Genomic DNA, 15,559 nt, shown 5'->3' on the forward strand with positions numbered 1-15,559 from the left:
CCCGCCGTCACCGGGACACGACCAACGACGCGGCCGTCTCCGCTCCCCGGGGGAGAGCCGTCCGGCCATCACGTACACCGACCGGCCTGCCTCCCTCTCCTCCCCCCGCCCCGCCCTCCGGGATCATGTCTTCTGCTTCTTCTCCGCCCCGTTGGCGGTCCGGCTGCGGTTGCCAAACTCGAGCGTCTTTGCGTCGAGGCCGAAGGCGGAGGGCAGCACGCACTCGGAGGCGTGCTTGCCGTCGATCTTGCCCGAGGCGGTGAGGTACTCCTTGCCGATCAGCTTCTGGTTCCACAGGATCATCTTGTCGATGCACGGCACCGCGACGCCCACCATGTTTGCGATGTCCTTCATCGTGCACAGCCCGAAGGGCAGGTCCGTCTCGAAGAACTTGTGTGCGAGCGTCGGCACCACCCCGCCCTCGATGGCCGTGTACGGGATCCTGTGCTTGGCGAAGGCCTTGTTGGACATGATGCAGCTGACCTGCGGGAGGCGGAGCGCGCGCGGGCGCGTGTCGCGGGGCGAGCGCGGCGCAGAGTCCTCGCTGTCGCGGTGTGGCACGGGCGGGGCAGCCTGTCCAGCACGCAAGGGGCTCCGCTCGGCGCATCTCTGGCGGAGGTGCGGCGGAGGTGCGGCGCATCGCACCGTGTCCCACGCGCAGGTGATCTGCTCCTCGTAGTTTTGCATCACACACGCCTTCATCGAGAAGTCGCTGTCGACGAGGTGGCCGTTCTGCGGCAGCGCGCCGCGCAGGCCGGCGACGATGGCGCAGAGGTCGGTGTCCATCTCGACGAGGGTGACCTGCCCGCGGGGAGGGGAGGGGGAGGGGGGGGGGGCAGGCTGGCGGTGGAGGGAGGAGGAGCGGCGGGGCACGGGGAGGGGGGGCCGGGGGGGAAGAGGAGGCGGAGGCGAAGGCGGGACCCGGGGAGGGCGGGGCGGGGGGGGGGTGGCGGCGGAGGCGGTGGCGGGGCCCGGGGAGGGCGGGGCGGGGCGGAGGAGGGGCGGGGCGGGGCGGAGGCGAGGAGCGGCACCGCGGAGTCGGTGCGCAGGTCCTTGTAGATGAGAGTGGGCACCTGCCGCCGAGAGGAGGGGCGGCCGGAGTGTCGCGGCGGAGGTGAGAGGCGGCGCTGTGAGAGGCGGCGCTGTGAGAGACTAGGGGAGGGAGGCGGCGGTGGGAGGCGGGATGCGAGCGGTCGTGCGCGTTGCGGGTGGGAGCGGCGTCGGTCGTGTGGGCGCCGCTCCTTGTCCGGGTCGTACGGGCTCTTCCCGTCCCAGTCCTTGAAGAGGCCGTACAGGATGGGCGGGTGCAGCGACGGGTTGTTGGGCCAGAGCGTGCTCGCGATGAAGTCGGTGTCGGTGAGGAAGGGCATCTTGAGGATCTTGGCGAGGATGGGCTTGACGCCGTCAGAGTCGCGTCCGTCCTCGGTCGCGATCCGCAGCAGCCGCTTCGCCCCGATGACCAGCCCCGTCCGCCCGTACTCGAGCGTGCCGCAGCACCACGGGATCAGCTGCGTGCCAAAGAGTGAGTAGTTGCCTGGCCCGAGCGCCTCCGCCGCCACCCAGTTGAAGCCGCCGTACGCGCAGATCGAGCCGATGAAGACCTTCTTCTGCATGTCCAGGTGCGGCCGGATCCGCGCCAGCACCGTCGGGTTGTGGTGGATCGGCAGCCCGGCGATGAAGATCAGGTCCGTCTGCGGAATGCAGAGCGCCGGGTCGTCAGTCACGAGGTCGATGCCGACCCGCAGCTCCGCCTGCGGGAAGTAGTCGAGGTCCTCGTTGACAAAGCCGATGTCGTCCTTGTTCCAGTCGGCGGGCCGCCGGGTGAGGATCGCCACCTGACGGCGAGGGATCGAAGCGTCAGCGGCTGAGCTCTCGCGTCTCAGCCATCCGCGGCGCGGCGGTCGCGACCTCGTGGCCGGCGTCCTTGGCGAGCGCAGCGAAGATGGGAGTCGAGTTGCCGCCTCCCACGACGGTGATGTGCATGACAGTGCCCTTGTGCCGGGTCGGTGGCAGCGGCGGCAGCGGCGGAGACACAAGGTGCCACAAAGAAAGGAATTCTGCGGGGAAAAATTTTTACAAGCTCTCACAACACTGGGCAAAGAAAACGGAGCCGCCAATGGAGCCACAGTGCGCGGCGCAGATTTCTTTTTCAAATTTCGCCCAGGGTTTCTTCTTCGGGCCTTGCCGGATTGGGGTCTGTGGACATTGACCTATCCCCAGTCGCGACGTGCCCGCGCTGCGCGTCGGTCGCGACCTACGCGCCGGCGCTCGGCGCACCTAAGTCAAAACAAATAAATCTACCTAAGTCCAAGCTGGGGCTGGAGTTGATCGAGATCGTTGTGGTCGCTTCCCTTTCGCGAGGCGGTGCGGACTGCCGGAGGCCTCGGTCTGCTCCCCTCTGCCCGTGCGACTTTCGCTAACTCCCTCGAGCGTAGATCGTCTCTCTTCGGCGCGCTCGAGCACGTTTGGCACACCAAGTCCAAGAGGCTTTGACTGAGTAGTGAGGGAGGGTGTAGAGGATGTAGAGTGTAGAGCGCTGTACAGTTCCGGACGGGCATTAAGAACCTCTAACGTTAAGAACCTGAGGCTCATATTTCGGCCGGATCCCTAAGAACTCCCTAAGAACCTGAGGCTGGGCCAACGCCTGCAGCCGGCGCCCCTGCCCCCGCGGCCGCAGCCGCAGGGGCAGCTCACGGCAGCGAATGACTCTCTTGTCACGCCATGCGCGAACTTACTGTTCCAAACTTCCAAACTGTTTTAAGACCCATTTATTGATTTTTAATCGAAGCCGAAACGGTTTAAAAAACCATCCACCCGGTTAAGAACCTGAGGCTCGGCCCCCGACGGACCGCCGACTTAGCTAAGAACCTGAGGCTGGGCGAAGAACCTGTGCGTTCTTAATGCCCGTCCGGAACTGTAGAGCTGTAGAGATGTAGAGCGCTGTAGAGCTGTAGAGCTCTACATCCGCCGCGTGACGAGGCGCCTGCGTTGTAGAGCGATGTAGAGGCGCTCTACAACGTGAAATCTCTACAACAAACTCTATATCAGCGGCGAACGAGGCACGGTCCTCTCCGACATGAGGCGCGTTGCACTTGCCAGTGGCAGTGCTGCCCTGGCCTTCTGTCTGCCCGCCCAATGGGTGGGAGGTGCCTCTGCTGCTGTGGCATGCCTCACGGCTGCGACTGGCCGGCGCCTCGGCGCGTCAGCTCGGCTAGGTGTAGCGATAGTGGCCAGCGCAACTCGCCTGGACTCAACGCTCAGCCACGGAGCTCCCGCACGCGCTGGCGCGAGGCATGGCGCATGCAACGCGTCTGAATGCTCGCCTCGCCTCACGCAAATGCGACCGTCCTCGCAGCCGACAGTCCACCGCCTGCGCTAAAGAAGCACAGCGACGAATGCGGCACCGGCGACGCATGGCAGGCTGGTCATGACGCAGTTATAGGGTGTTGTGTGCTGTCAGAGTGACTCTCTGTGTGTCAGGGATAGTCAGGGCCGTCCATCAGAGCTCCAGTAAGCTCGGAGACACCCCATTAGTGCGACTCGACCTCTTCGAGTCACTGCCTTCCCGGCGGTTTGGCTGTAGAGCCTCTACAACAAACTCTACAACAAAATCGCGCTCTGCATCGCTCTACAACGCAGGCGCTTCGTCACGCGGCGGATGTAGAGCTCTACAGCTCTACAGCGCTCTACATCTCTACAGCTCTACAGCGCTCTACACTCTACATCCTCTACACCCTCCCTCACGCCTCCAGGGCTTTGATTCTTACGACCCACCCGCCAAGGCAGGTGTGCACTCTGCTAGTACTTGTGTGCTCACACCACTACACTGTGGGGGGTGCCCGGGCATGATGTATGTGCGCGTCTGTGCGTGTGTGGGACAGACGTTGTTGCCCATGCGCGGGGCTTCCCGCGGGGACTCGGACCGAAGACGTAACAGCAGCAATCCGCGCAGCGAAGCGAAAATGGAGGGAAATGGCGAAAACCAAACGATGTGGGCCAAACAAGCCCAAACCTAAGGAGAGTACTTTATATGAAGTGGACGGACCCACCGCCCTAAAAATCTCTGTCCCACTTGGGGAGGGGGTTGACATCGTGATTTCGCGGAAAATTTCTTTTTCTGCCGTGTAAATTCCGGCGTGAAGAGAGGGAAAACCCGACGGGAGGGCACAGACCTACCCTACCTACCCCTGCCCAAGCAACGAAACACCTTCCTGAAGACGAACCGGTTTGTTGGCCGGCCTCCTCCCTCCTCTCCGCCGGCCCTCGCTCGTTCACTCTCTCCTATGCTGCCCGCGCTGCTGGTCTTTGCGCTGTGGAGCCCGCCGCGACCAGCCGTGCTGAAACCACGGATGTGCGCGGGCGCGGCGCCCGCCGCGCCGCCGGTAATGCTGACGCCGGAGCAGGTCGCCATCCTACTGGCGCGGGTACAGGCGCTCGAGTCGCGCGTGGAGGCCCTGGAGCAAGGCTCGCTCTCCGCCCGGATCCCGCGCCGCATCGTGTCGCACTTCGCAAACACGGCCGCTCGGCTGCGCGGCGCGGCTCCGCTGCCAGGCCTGCGTTCGCGCCTGGTCGACGCCGCGACCATCGCCGCAAGCAGCAGCCTGGTGGGGCGGCGCGTCGAGCAGGAGGCGGACGCTTCCGCCGACGACGCGGACGCGGACGCGGACATGATCCGAGCGCTCGCTGAGGCGGAGGCGCTGCTCCAGTCCCTCTCGACCTCCGCGCTCGACTCGCTCACGAGAGGCGACTTCGAGCGGCTGACTTGGTCGGCGGAGCAGATGGCAAAGGTGTCGGCCAAGGTGGTGACGGACCGCGTGGCCTCCGACATCGAGCAGATGGCGAAGGTCTCCGCGAAGGAGATCACGGACCGGGTGGCCTCCGACATCGACAAGGTTTGGCATCCGGCGCCGGCTCCAGTTCGCAGGGCCCTTCCCTGACCTTCTCGGGGCCTTCCCGCAGGTTGTGTCGGACGCGGGCAGGCTCGCCTCGTCGGTGATCCAGCTGCCGGACCTGCCCGACGGGCTCACCCTCCCCGAAGGCATCCAGCTGCCCGAAGGCATCCAGCTGCCGGAGCTGACTGCTGCCGCCGCCTCCGCACCGCCTCCCGCCGTCGCCCCGCCAGCCGCTGGCCGCGTGACGCCCGCGCGGCTCGCCTCGATCCTCCACTCGCGCGACCTGCTCGTTCGGCAGCGCGAGCGGCTGCGGCGCACCCAGCCGGGCGAGGTGACACCTCCTAGACACCTCCTAGACACGTCCTCGACACGTCCTAGACACTTCCTAGACCCGCGGCAGGCAACTCGACACTGGCAGTGAGAGTTGAGAGTTAGCGATGAAGTCCACCCAACAGGTGATCGACCGCGCAATCACCTCGACGCTGGGTGCTCTCAACTCGTCGCTCGCACTCGCGAGCAGGTGCAGCATCGCCTCATCGCCAGAGCACTCGTCCCACGACACGTCCACGACACGCCCACGACACGCCCACGACACGCCACGACACGTCCACGACACGCCCACGACACGCCCACGACACGCCCACGACACGCCCCGACACTCCACCACCCGCACCACACAGGCCCACAACACGCCCCGGCGACACGCCCCAGCGACACGCGCCCACGGCACCCGCCCCGCAGGCAGCTCGCCTCGCGCCGCTTGCTCGGCGCCTCCTTCGCGCTCGGCTCCGCCGCCGGCCTGGCGCTGCACTACGCCCTCTCCGGCCTCGGCGGTGCGGGCGCGGCCACCGCCGCCGCCGCAGCGCGCGCGATCGTCGGAGGGTGTTTGCTCGCCTACTCGACCACCCTCGCGAACCAGCTCGGCGCCCTGTCTCGCCTCGCCGCCGCCTTCGCCCTCACCGTCTGGGATTGGATCCTCGACAAGGCCTGTGACTTCTTATGGCGGAGGCGGGAGAGAGCCGCGTGTGACGGTGCGGGGAGGTGCGTGGCTGTAGGTGGGCATCCTCGAAAAGTGGCGCCAGGCGCGCGGCGCACCGGCCGCGAGACTCCCCCCGAGCCTCCCGCGCCTCCCGCGCCTCCCGCGCCTCCCGCGCCTCCCGCCTCTGCCTCCCATTTCCCGCGAGGCGCCACTCTCCACTCGCCGCTCTCCGCTGCTCCGCCTCAGGCCGTCTTTGTGTACCGCACGGGCCGCTTGTTCGAGAAGATGGACTCGCAAGTGCAGGCGATGAAGCTCGAGCGAGTGGCGAGGTCCGCTTCTGCAGCGCTCGAGGCGCGCCGCCCCTCCGCCCGCCCACCCGCCCGCCTCCAGCTTGCCCGACCACAAACGCCCATCACCGGCAAGGAACGGGCGCTAGAGAGGTGCTGCCCGCGCCACACCCCTCGTGCCTCGCCGCAGGCCACCGCCTCCTCGCTCGAGTCATGGTTCGCATCCACCAGTACGTCAGTCGGGGCGGGATGGAACGCGACCGCGGCGTCGGCGGCCGGCGCTGCCGCGAGCAGCAGCGCCTCCCTCTCCGCGACGTGGGCGCGCGTCGACCAGGCGGTGGGCAAGGCGTTCGGCGCGAGCAGCGATTGGGTGGCGCAGATCCAGCGCGAAATCTTCAACGAGAGCGCAAAAGTAGAGGAGGCCGCGACCCCGGCAGCCATCGGCAGCGGCGCCAACCGCTCAGGCATAGAGGCGCCTGTCGAGGCCCCGCCCGAGGTGCCGCGACCGTACTTAGCGAGTGACAGCGGGTTCCCGTTTTATTAGTGGCCTGTGTCGCCATGTACCATTTGTCCAGCAGGCATCCAATCTCGAAAGATCTAGTAGAATCTTTACTAGGCGAGGCAGGGGGTAGCGCCAAATTCTCAGAGTTTTCTCGCGCGCGTCTCTCTCTCACTCTGTGCGGCCGACAAGCCGCCCGACACGCGACACGTGCACACGTGATTCCGTGCGGCTCTTGCGGGGAGAAGACGAGAAATCAGGAAAAGACAAAAAGAGCGCAGGGAAGAGCCGCGCCGGCCGCCGCCGCCGCCGCGGCGCATATGCGCCCCCCGGGCGCCGCCCGCGCGACCCGCGCGAGTGTCAGAGACACCCCACTCCCCACGAGACACACACAGCGAGACGTCTCAGTGCTCAGAAGACGTCACACGTCACACCAAAATTCCCAATTTGAATCTGCTATTGGTGGAGTACGCACCGACCTGTACGAAAAGAAACAAAACCAATTGTGGGGAAAGACCTAGAGGACTCGCGCCAAGGGCGCTAGGGGTGGATGGTGGGGCTAGGGGATGGGCGCTAGGGCCGGGCTTCGCGCGGTATGTAAATGACCCGTTTTGCGCCCCTCATCGAGGCCAGGCCACCGAGCAGGGAGCAAGTCAGAGAAGAACAAAGCTGTGTCGCCGCTTGAGTTCGGGCGAGAGGTAGACGTTGCTGTTTTGCAGCCCGAGCCTGTCCAGCTGCGTCCACTCAAGGGTGCTCGCCGTCTCGCTCGTCGAGGCCTCGCTCCGGCCGGAATCTTGCCAAGACGAGATGGAACCGGCAAAGGACGCATCGGGCCCTCCTGTGACGGGGTCGGCGCGGCCGCGCAGAGCGGCTACAGATGGGCGGACCCTTGTCATGCTCTGAGGGGTCTCTGGCCCCTTGCTCAGAGACTCCATCTCACGAGAGCGAGTCACCAATGTCGGCAGGGACCGCGAGTAGCGCAGCCGTGGCGGCTTGCCCAATCCCGTCGGTGGCACCAGCTGAACTCCCGGGGGGAGCAGGAGCGCATCTGCCTCGCCGTTATCTTCTTGCGCCGCCGCGCGGGGCCCTTCTTGCGACGACGAGAGCACAACTGTGTGCGCATCGCCGCACGCAACGCTCGTGCAGCCGTGGACTTTGTCGACGAAGGCACGCAACCGTGACGGCGACTTCCTCTTCGACTGACCTAGAGAGCTCTCGGAGCCGCACTGGATCTCGAGGTTCATACCAATGGTCAAGACGGCGCCGGTTCGCGTCACGACCGCGGTGTGATGCGCTCCACACGCCGCCTCAATCGCATCACGGTGCGAGAGAGCAGGGATGACCTGGGGCTCGAGGCTCTTCCGCTGCCGCCCCAGCTGGCCGAAGCAAGACGAACCCCAGCCCCAGACCTCGCCGTTGGCAGCGACGGCGACAGTGTGCGCACTCCCGCAGCTTACCTGCACAATGGGCGCACCGAGCAGCGCGGCAACCCGGCGCGGGACCGACGAACGGAATTGGCCCGGCGCGAGACAGACTTCCTTCTCCAGGAGGGCCTCCTCGACCCGCGCGTAAAGCATCGCCTGGTCGTGGCTGCAGAGCGCGTCGCCAGAGCGTAGAAGGGTCAGCACCCCCGCCCAAGCCTGCTCCTTCTCCTTTTCTGGTCGCAGCTTGGCCACGACGTCTAGGTCAGAGTAGCTGAGCGGCGCTCCTCGGGCCAGTCGGAGAGACAACCTGCGGAGCTGAGCCTGGCTCGCGGCGACGCTCGAGGTTGTTAGACCGAGCCGATTGTCTGCGCAGTAGCCCCACGTCCATACCTCCGAGTTGCGGCACATGAGCGCGCTGTGGTTGGCGCCGGCGGACACCTGGATGACGTCGAGCTGCTGCCGCGTCACCTCGTCGATCTCGACGGGGGAGCTTGAGTCGACGTGGTCGCCGTGGCCGAGGCAGCCGGCAGCACCCGATCCCCATGCCAGCACGTGCAGCTCCCGTTGGTCGTGGGAGCGGAAAGTGGCGACGGTGTGCTGTGCGCCGCAGGCAATCTCTCGCCAGCCCCACGTGCGGTCCTCCACGCCGGCGACAAACTCCGCCCAACTGCCGCGCGCATGGAGGACCTTGCGGCGGAGGACGTCGGCGTCCTCGATCACACACGCCCCGTCAATGCCCGATGCCTCATCCCCGAGGCTGAAGCGCATGGAGCTCTTCGATCTCGTCAGCATGGGAAGCATCGGCCGGTTTTCGCTCTGGGGGAAGCTATCGCACGTCTTCAAAAGGGTTGGAGGCGGTAACGACACCGGCTGCGGGCACGGCTTGCGGTGTCCAAGACCGAGTTGACCAGAGTCATTCAGCCCCCACAGGAATGCTTCTCCAGTGTGCGTGACGGCACTCGCGTGTTGTGCTCCGCACGCCACTTTGAGGGCATCCCTTCCCGCCAGTGCGGGCACCGGCTTGGCACTAAATGCACCCACCGCAGAGTTGCCCAGCTGGCCGGCGAGGTTGCAGCCGCTGGCAAAGACGTCTCCAGACTTGAGCAGTAGGATGGTGAAGTCGGCGCCGCAAGCAACCATGACGACAGTGTTCTCTTCTGATAGCTTTCGGAATGCGAGGGACGGCGGGACCGCATGGCTGCCTCGATACTCGTCGTCGAGACCAAGCTGGCCCCGCACCGCACGCCCCCAGCCAACGACATGCGGCATATCAGCGAGAGGTCAATCGGTGACGGAAGCACGGATGCTGCCAACAACTGAGCGGAGCGAAACCGTCGATGAAGGCAAACACTGGCTGTGAATAGGTAAGCGACGTGTTTTCTTCTCAATAACAAGGTCTGTGACGCACCGCAACCCCTCCAAGCCATTGCCAGCTATTTTTTTCTCAATAGACAATAGTCAAACTCAAAGCGTCATGGGACTGACGGACGGACTGTGTCTGTGAATGAATGGACCTTTTCCTGGAAATCTGCCCGTCGGCTCTGAGTGTTTGTCCTTCGCTACTGTCCGCCGTGGCCCGTGGGTGTGCGCGATGTGGTGCGCGACGGACGTGGTTCACGCTAAACGAGCTCTAACTGAAAAAGTGCTTCTCACGCCTCCGAGCGACGAGCACGCCCGGGCGCGTTGCCACACCGCACACCGACGGTCGTCTAGGCGAGCTCGGCGACGATGACTCGCGTCCGCTCGAGCAGCTCGTTGAGGTACTCGGCCAGCAGGGCCTGCAGCGCCGACCCCGACGGCATGCCCAGCACGACCTCACCCATCTGGTCCTGCAGCGCCGACTGCAGCTCGAGCGGCCCGCACACGGGCTCGGCCGTGGCAACCTGCCCGCGCAGAGTCTCCTCCCACTCGTCCGGCTTCGCGGCGAGCACGGCGCGCAGCGCAGCCGCGAGCCCCGAGCCATCCTCCAGCCTCGGCTCGACCAGCGCAAGCAGCCGCTCGGCCGCGAAGAGCTGCAGCACCTCGCGCAGCATCTCGACGAGCCCCTCCATGCCTGCGGCGGAGTGCGCGACGGACCTCAGGCGAGGAGAGCCGGCAGCGGGGCTGCGGCAGTCGCCGCGCGGGGGGGCCGCGCGCACCGTCCTTGTCCGCCTTTGACATGTACGCCTTGATGGTCGCGACAAATCCGTCGTCCAGCGAGCCGCCGCGCTCGCGGATGGCGGCCCGCACGGCCGCCGCCCGCTCCGCTGGGATCGGCACCTCGAACTCGCCGCTCTCGGACGCGGCGATCTGGAGGATCGCCTGCGCTTTTGAGCCGTCATCCTGAATCTTCTCATCCGCGAGCCGGAGCAGCGTCTCGACGGAGCTGGCGACACTGCTCGCGAGCTCCGCGATCGAATCGCGATCCGCCTCATCGTCGGCCGCGTCTGCCAGCTCGGCCAGCCGCAGGAAAAAGCGCTGGTCAATGGCCTTCATGTCGTTTGCCACTATTGCCGTGAGCCCGTCGAGCGGCGCGGCCCGCAGCTTGGCGATCAATGCGTCCTGCGCTTCCGTGGCTTGCGCGACGCAGACAGTACTCCGCGCACAGGCAGCATGAGCGCGCGGGGACAGCAGGCGCGGAGACGCGTGGAGCGCCAACGCTGTTGTGAGTGCGACTGCGAAGAGCATCGACACCTCGCAAAATAACGCACGTGAGTCTGACTCCAGCCCTCCAGCGGCGTGGCGTGGGGCGGTTGAGCATTCCTCCGGGGGCCCCTCTGCGCCGGGGAGGCGTTGTTGGAGGCTAGGACGCAAGCGTCCGTCGCCCTTTTCAAACTCAGGGCCCACTCCGCTACGCTCCGACCCGATTTTTGAGGGCCATGAATTTTAAGGTGTTGCTGCGCAAAAGGGGCGGGGCGCGGGCGCGCGCAGCGCGCCGAGAGCTCCTTTTGGAGATCAGACCTTTCGATGGTTCATGCTTTCTATGTCTATCTATCATGCTTCATGACACGACACGCGGTGGTGTGGGAGCTGGTGGAGCTGTCTACAGCTGATCGATCCAAGCGGGTGGGGAGTGGGGGCATGGCTGGGCATGCAGGTCCGCCAGTCGGCCCGGCCTCTGACGTGGTGCTGCCGCTGCATTCGCTGAAGAAGAGAGGTGCGACTTGATTGGAGGCACCGGAGGCGAGGGTGGCGAAGGGAAGGTTGGGCCGGGCCGTGAGGGGCTGATGGCGCTGGACAGCGCGGGGTGTGAGATGTTGTCGTCGTCGTATACTGCTGGCCCTCGCCCTCAGTTGCCAGGGCTGTGGGCTGCAGAATTGGCGTCTGTGGCGTCTACGCAGGCTCTGCAGCGTGATGGCTGGCGGGACTGCGAGGCCGGCGGCAGCGGAAGGAGAGGCTGGGCACGAACCAGGAACAGGCTGGCCAGGTCCGCAGGTGGCTGCGCTCGGGCGAGCGCGCGTGCGCATGGCAGGCCGAGAGGCTCGGCATATGGTGTACCCCCGAGATGTCGCGATGCCGGTCCCGCTTTTCCCGCGATCCTTTCGTCCGTCCAATCGAAGGAAGCGCTGGATCGCCCATGTTATGGAGTTAGCCAAACTTGCCACCGTTCTTCGTCTCACGTTCCGTGGTTTTTGCACGATTTTCGGGTTTTCGCTATTTGGTCGTGTGGGTGTGTATTCCGGGATTAGTCAATGGTACCGCGTCGGCAACGCGGGCGCCTTGCGGGCAGAGCCCTTGGTTCATGCTTTCTGTGTCTATCTATCATGCTTCATGACACAGCTGGAGAGGAGCGGGGCGTCCGGCACGTCCGAGAGCGGCGCGGGGAGCAGGATCGAGGAGAAGTCCGCCTCGCCCGCCGCCGCCTCGATGGCGGCGGTGTCGCGCACGAGGCAGTCGAGCTGCGGCGGCGTCGAGGTGAGGAAGGCCTCGCAGCGCTTTTGCGAATTGCACTCCTGCAGCAAATCGTCCTCGTCGAGCAGCTGCTCGAGGGTGAAGCCCTCCTCGCTGTTGAGCAGCGTGTCGATGGTCGTGCAGCGACACGCGTGCAGCGACCAGAACATGGTGCCGCGCCTCCTCGCGGCGACTTTCAGCCGGCATTCCGGCCTTGCCCGCACAGGCGTCGCGATCTACGGTACATCCAACATCCCCGACGCCTTCAGCATCGGTCCTGGGGGGGGCGTCTGAATTCGGACGCCTGTGCTACCCTTCACACACGCTACACACGGTGTACTAGCACGGCGCATCCTGCGCCGTGCCCCATGAATGTCAATACTCCAGCATCACACCCTCTGTGCCACAATCGTGTCACGTGGACGTCCCTTAGTCGGCGCGTCTTGTCTGTCGCGATGTCCTACAGTGGGTTGCGGGCATTAAGAAAACAGCTAACAGGATCTTGCGCCACGCCGCCGTTTCTAAGCCTTTCCACCCTCCTCCCCCAGCCATGTCGGGGAAAAAAGCCGCGAGAGCAAGGGAGCGGCAGGCGGCGGCGGCGTCGCAGGACGAGGCAGAGGAGAGCGACGCGACAGAGGAAGAAGCGACAAGAGAGAGAACGACGAGAGTGGGACGACCTCGAACGACCGCGAGGTGGCATGAAGGCTGCAGTGAGAATCGGCGAGAGACTGCGAAGAGAGATAGGAAGAGGCGGACGCCCAAGGGTGGGCGACGGCTAGCGCATCACACCCCTCTCCTTAAAATCCCTGCGTGGTGGCGGCGTGCCGTCCTCCCATCCTCCCTTGGGGTTGTCCGTTTTCTTTCTTTCTTTATGTCGGCGACGGCTAGCACCACACTTCTCCCCTTAAAATCCCTGTGTGGTGGCGGCGTGCCGTCCTCCCATCCCTCACTTGGGTTGTCTGCTTTCTTTCTTTCTTTTTAGACATGTCGGACTTGTCTGAGTTCTGAGAATAGCGACTAGCACACCTCTGTCAAGAGTCCCCAGAAACCCGAGGAGTCACACAGTCCACCTGTGTGATGCACGCCCTGCGAGCGGGGCGGGGTGCGCACTCGTGCCTCTGTGTTCGCAATACCTTACAATACCAAACAACTCTAACACTCACACATCATTTGGGGCCTGTGTTCGTGCGTCGCCCGCCCATCTCTCCTGGAGGTGACTTGGAGCACTTGGAGTGCAGTCATCAACCTCACATCCAGGGCCGGGGAGCTAAGAAGCGCGCCCAGCGAGCCGGATGATCGGCATCGGGCTACGGGCTAGAGAGCCCTGACCCCTAGCTAGGGGGGCCCGGGCGAGTTATTTCTTTTTTTAGTGGCCATTCGGCACCCAGGGGCCGCCCCCGGCCGCCCGCGCGCACAAAAAAATACTCCCCCGCCCCTAACGCCCCCAAAAAACACCATACTAGCCCCACAAGCGTCACGAGTTTACGAGAGTACTCGAAATAAATTCCCGGAGTGCCCAGCCGCGCCGGCAGCAGGCGGCCGCACGAGTGCGATATCCGCACTTCGCGAGCTCATTAGCGGGGCCGCAGCACGCCAGCGGGTGCGCCGAGCCTACCACCGACGGCCTGGTGGCGCTGCCGTCGACACGGCCCCCACGGGCCTGGATTCTCGTCGCCCGACCGCGACAGAGCGGGTGTGCCGGAGCGGTGCCTTGGAGCCTACGCGCGCAGCCGCCCGCCTCCGACGTGAGGCCAGGCACGTCGAGCCGCCGCGAGCTCACGTCGAGCCGCCGCGAGCTCGGTTTCCACGTGCACGAGCTCCCCGCGCAGCGAGTCGAGTTGCTTGCGCAGCGAGTCGATCTGAATATTCGCGTAGAACAACTCGTCCGAATCGGGCACGGCGGCGGCGGCGCGGAGGGACTCCGCCTGCGATTGAGCGAGGGCCACCATGCGATTGAGCGCTTCCTCCGCTGCGGCATCTGCGGCGTCGGCGCGCTCCGCCTCGGCAGTGACCTTCGCCTCGGCGGCAGTGACCTTATCCGCCGCGTCGGCCGCGCGTGCCTCGGCCTCGCGCCGCCGGTCAATCTCGGCGTCGAGCCTTGCCGCGCGTGCCTCGAGCCATCTCCTCTCCTTGGGCCCAAGGGGGGAGGGGGAGCCTATCCCACGTCGGGCGGCCGCCGCGAGTGGGAGCTCCTCGTACTCGCCAGGCGACGGCGGGCGGCGGTGGCGGCAAGGGGGGAGGGGGGCGGCGGCGAGGGGGGCGGCGGGTGGCGTCGGTTCTGGGTCGGGATCGTTGTCCGCCTCCGGCGTCGGCACGTCCTGAAGCACGGCCGGCACCGCGGCGAGAAGCGCCTCCTCCGCGCCGTCTACCCTACGCCGCTTGCGCAGGCCCTGCTCCTTCTCGACGCCGGCCGCGTGCGTCTGGAGCCGCTTGCCGTACGCGACCGCCTGGCCGTGGCGCGCGCCCGCCAGCACGCCGCGCAGGTCCCACACGAGATACGCCAGCGCAGCCTTTTTGAGGTCCCGCAGCCCGAGAGCCATCAGCGCGTTGCGCTGCGGCGATGAAAAGAGCGCGTCGACGGCAGCTTTCGCGGCGAGAATGGTGCCGTTGGAGACCTCGCTGGCGACGCTCACCTCGTTGGAGGGTGCAGGGACGGGATGGTTGCCGAGGAGCATGGTCTCGAGGCGATTTGAGAGCGCGGTGGGCTCCAAGGCGATCTGCGCCGAATTGGAGCGAGTCGGCCGCGCCGCAACTGCTGGCGCCTCAGCGGTGCCGGTCGAGGCGGACGCGGCCGGGTCCTTCTCCACCGCCTCGAGGGTCTCCATCCGCGGCGCTGCGCCGCGGGATCGAGAAGCTGCGCGCTCCTGCTCGCCGGCTGGCCACTCGGCAGGGCGCTTCGAGAGGGCGGTCGTGAGCGGCGACGACGCGGCATCAGGGCGAGCGCGCAGGTCGGCTGCGCGTCGACGCGGCCGACCAGCCGTGCCATCCGACGGTACTGCCGGCGCGCCAGGCGCGCTGCCGTCCGCCATCGCCGCCGGCGGCCACAGCAGATCCGCCATTGCGACCGGTGGAAAAGCCCGCCGACTGTCGGCTCGAATGGCCACGGGGGGGGGAGGGAGCCGGTATCGACGAAAGGGACCGCTAGCAGGAGACGGTGCCCAGCCCTACAGGTAGTGAACGATCGTCTACACACATCAACTGCACATGCGCGCACTTCCAGTAGCGGCGCAACACGACGCCGAGCAACCGACGTCGGCACATACAGCTATACATACTGACTAACAGCTAACTACTCAAGTATTGATATTAAACACGGCCATGCTCATACACCATTTTGGACAGATCTTATGTGGCGAGCACAATCGTCGCGCTCTAACGTAGCAAGGGTGGCTAAAGTCCTCGCCGGGCGGCTCGAAGGGCATCTTCGTGTGCAGCACACGCGCCCGAGCCTGCCTCTGTGGTAGGGGGCGGGGGAGTTGGCTCTCGGCGGTGACGGCGCAGGGTGGCATTGTGCTGCAGGCTGAGTTGCCACGCAATTGCGAAGTATTCAGTGTTGTCACGCACGATTGCCACGTGCACCTTCGGAGGGCCTTCCTCAAACGTGTTGA

General features: G+C 65.7%; 5 protein-coding genes across 5 annotated transcripts; 1 reads left to right on the top strand and 4 right to left on the bottom strand.

Annotated features, from left to right (window-relative positions):
* Positions 1 to 123: 123 nt before the first annotated feature.
* EMIHUDRAFT_465316 (hypothetical protein) lies at positions 124 to 2,040 on the bottom strand (the record flags this gene model as incomplete). The annotated part of the gene is made up of 4 exons (XM_005762355.1): positions 1,909 to 2,040; positions 1,032 to 1,835; positions 646 to 801; positions 124 to 483 (listed from the first exon to the last, which is right to left on the bottom strand). The coding sequence occupies exons 1-4, from the start codon at positions 1,981 to 1,983 to the stop codon at positions 124 to 126; spliced, it is 1,395 nt and encodes a 464-aa protein (XP_005762412.1). The 5' UTR covers positions 1,984 to 2,040.
* Positions 2,041 to 4,262: 2,222 nt separating this feature from the next.
* EMIHUDRAFT_437971 (hypothetical protein) lies at positions 4,263 to 6,771 on the top strand. The gene is made up of 7 exons (XM_005762356.1): positions 4,263 to 4,892; positions 4,960 to 5,223; positions 5,348 to 5,412; positions 5,634 to 5,881; positions 6,077 to 6,200; positions 6,308 to 6,311; positions 6,349 to 6,771. The coding sequence occupies exons 1-7, from the start codon at positions 4,284 to 4,286 to the stop codon at positions 6,700 to 6,702; spliced, it is 1,668 nt and encodes a 555-aa protein (XP_005762413.1). The 5' UTR covers positions 4,263 to 4,283; the 3' UTR covers positions 6,703 to 6,771.
* A 539-nt stretch (positions 6,772 to 7,310) lies between these two features.
* Positions 7,311 to 9,350, bottom strand: EMIHUDRAFT_216105 (hypothetical protein; the record flags this gene model as incomplete). Its single annotated transcript, XM_005762357.1, has 1 exon — positions 7,311 to 9,350. The coding sequence occupies one exon, from the start codon at positions 9,348 to 9,350 to the stop codon at positions 7,311 to 7,313; it is 2,040 nt and encodes a 679-aa protein (XP_005762414.1).
* Positions 9,351 to 9,693: 343 nt separating this feature from the next.
* On the bottom strand, positions 9,694 to 10,753 carry EMIHUDRAFT_465318 (hypothetical protein). Its single transcript, XM_005762358.1, has 2 exons — positions 10,220 to 10,753; positions 9,694 to 10,134 (listed from the first exon to the last, which is right to left on the bottom strand). Exons 1-2 carry the CDS (start codon positions 10,746 to 10,748, stop codon positions 9,791 to 9,793), a joined length of 873 nt encoding a protein of 290 aa, XP_005762415.1. The 5' UTR covers positions 10,749 to 10,753; the 3' UTR covers positions 9,694 to 9,790.
* A 1,062-nt stretch (positions 10,754 to 11,815) lies between these two features.
* EMIHUDRAFT_216107 (hypothetical protein) lies at positions 11,816 to 12,223 on the bottom strand (the record flags this gene model as incomplete). Its single annotated transcript, XM_005762359.1, has 2 exons — positions 11,816 to 12,131; positions 12,204 to 12,223. 2 exons carry the CDS (start codon positions 12,221 to 12,223, stop codon positions 11,816 to 11,818), a joined length of 336 nt encoding a protein of 111 aa, XP_005762416.1.
* Between the last annotated feature and the right edge of the window lie 3,336 nt (positions 12,224 to 15,559).

This window comes from Emiliania huxleyi, assembly GCF_000372725.1.
Source record: "Emiliania huxleyi CCMP1516 unplaced genomic scaffold EMIHUscaffold_68, whole genome shotgun sequence".
NCBI classification, from domain to species: domain Eukaryota; phylum Haptophyta; order Isochrysidales; family Noelaerhabdaceae; genus Emiliania; species Emiliania huxleyi.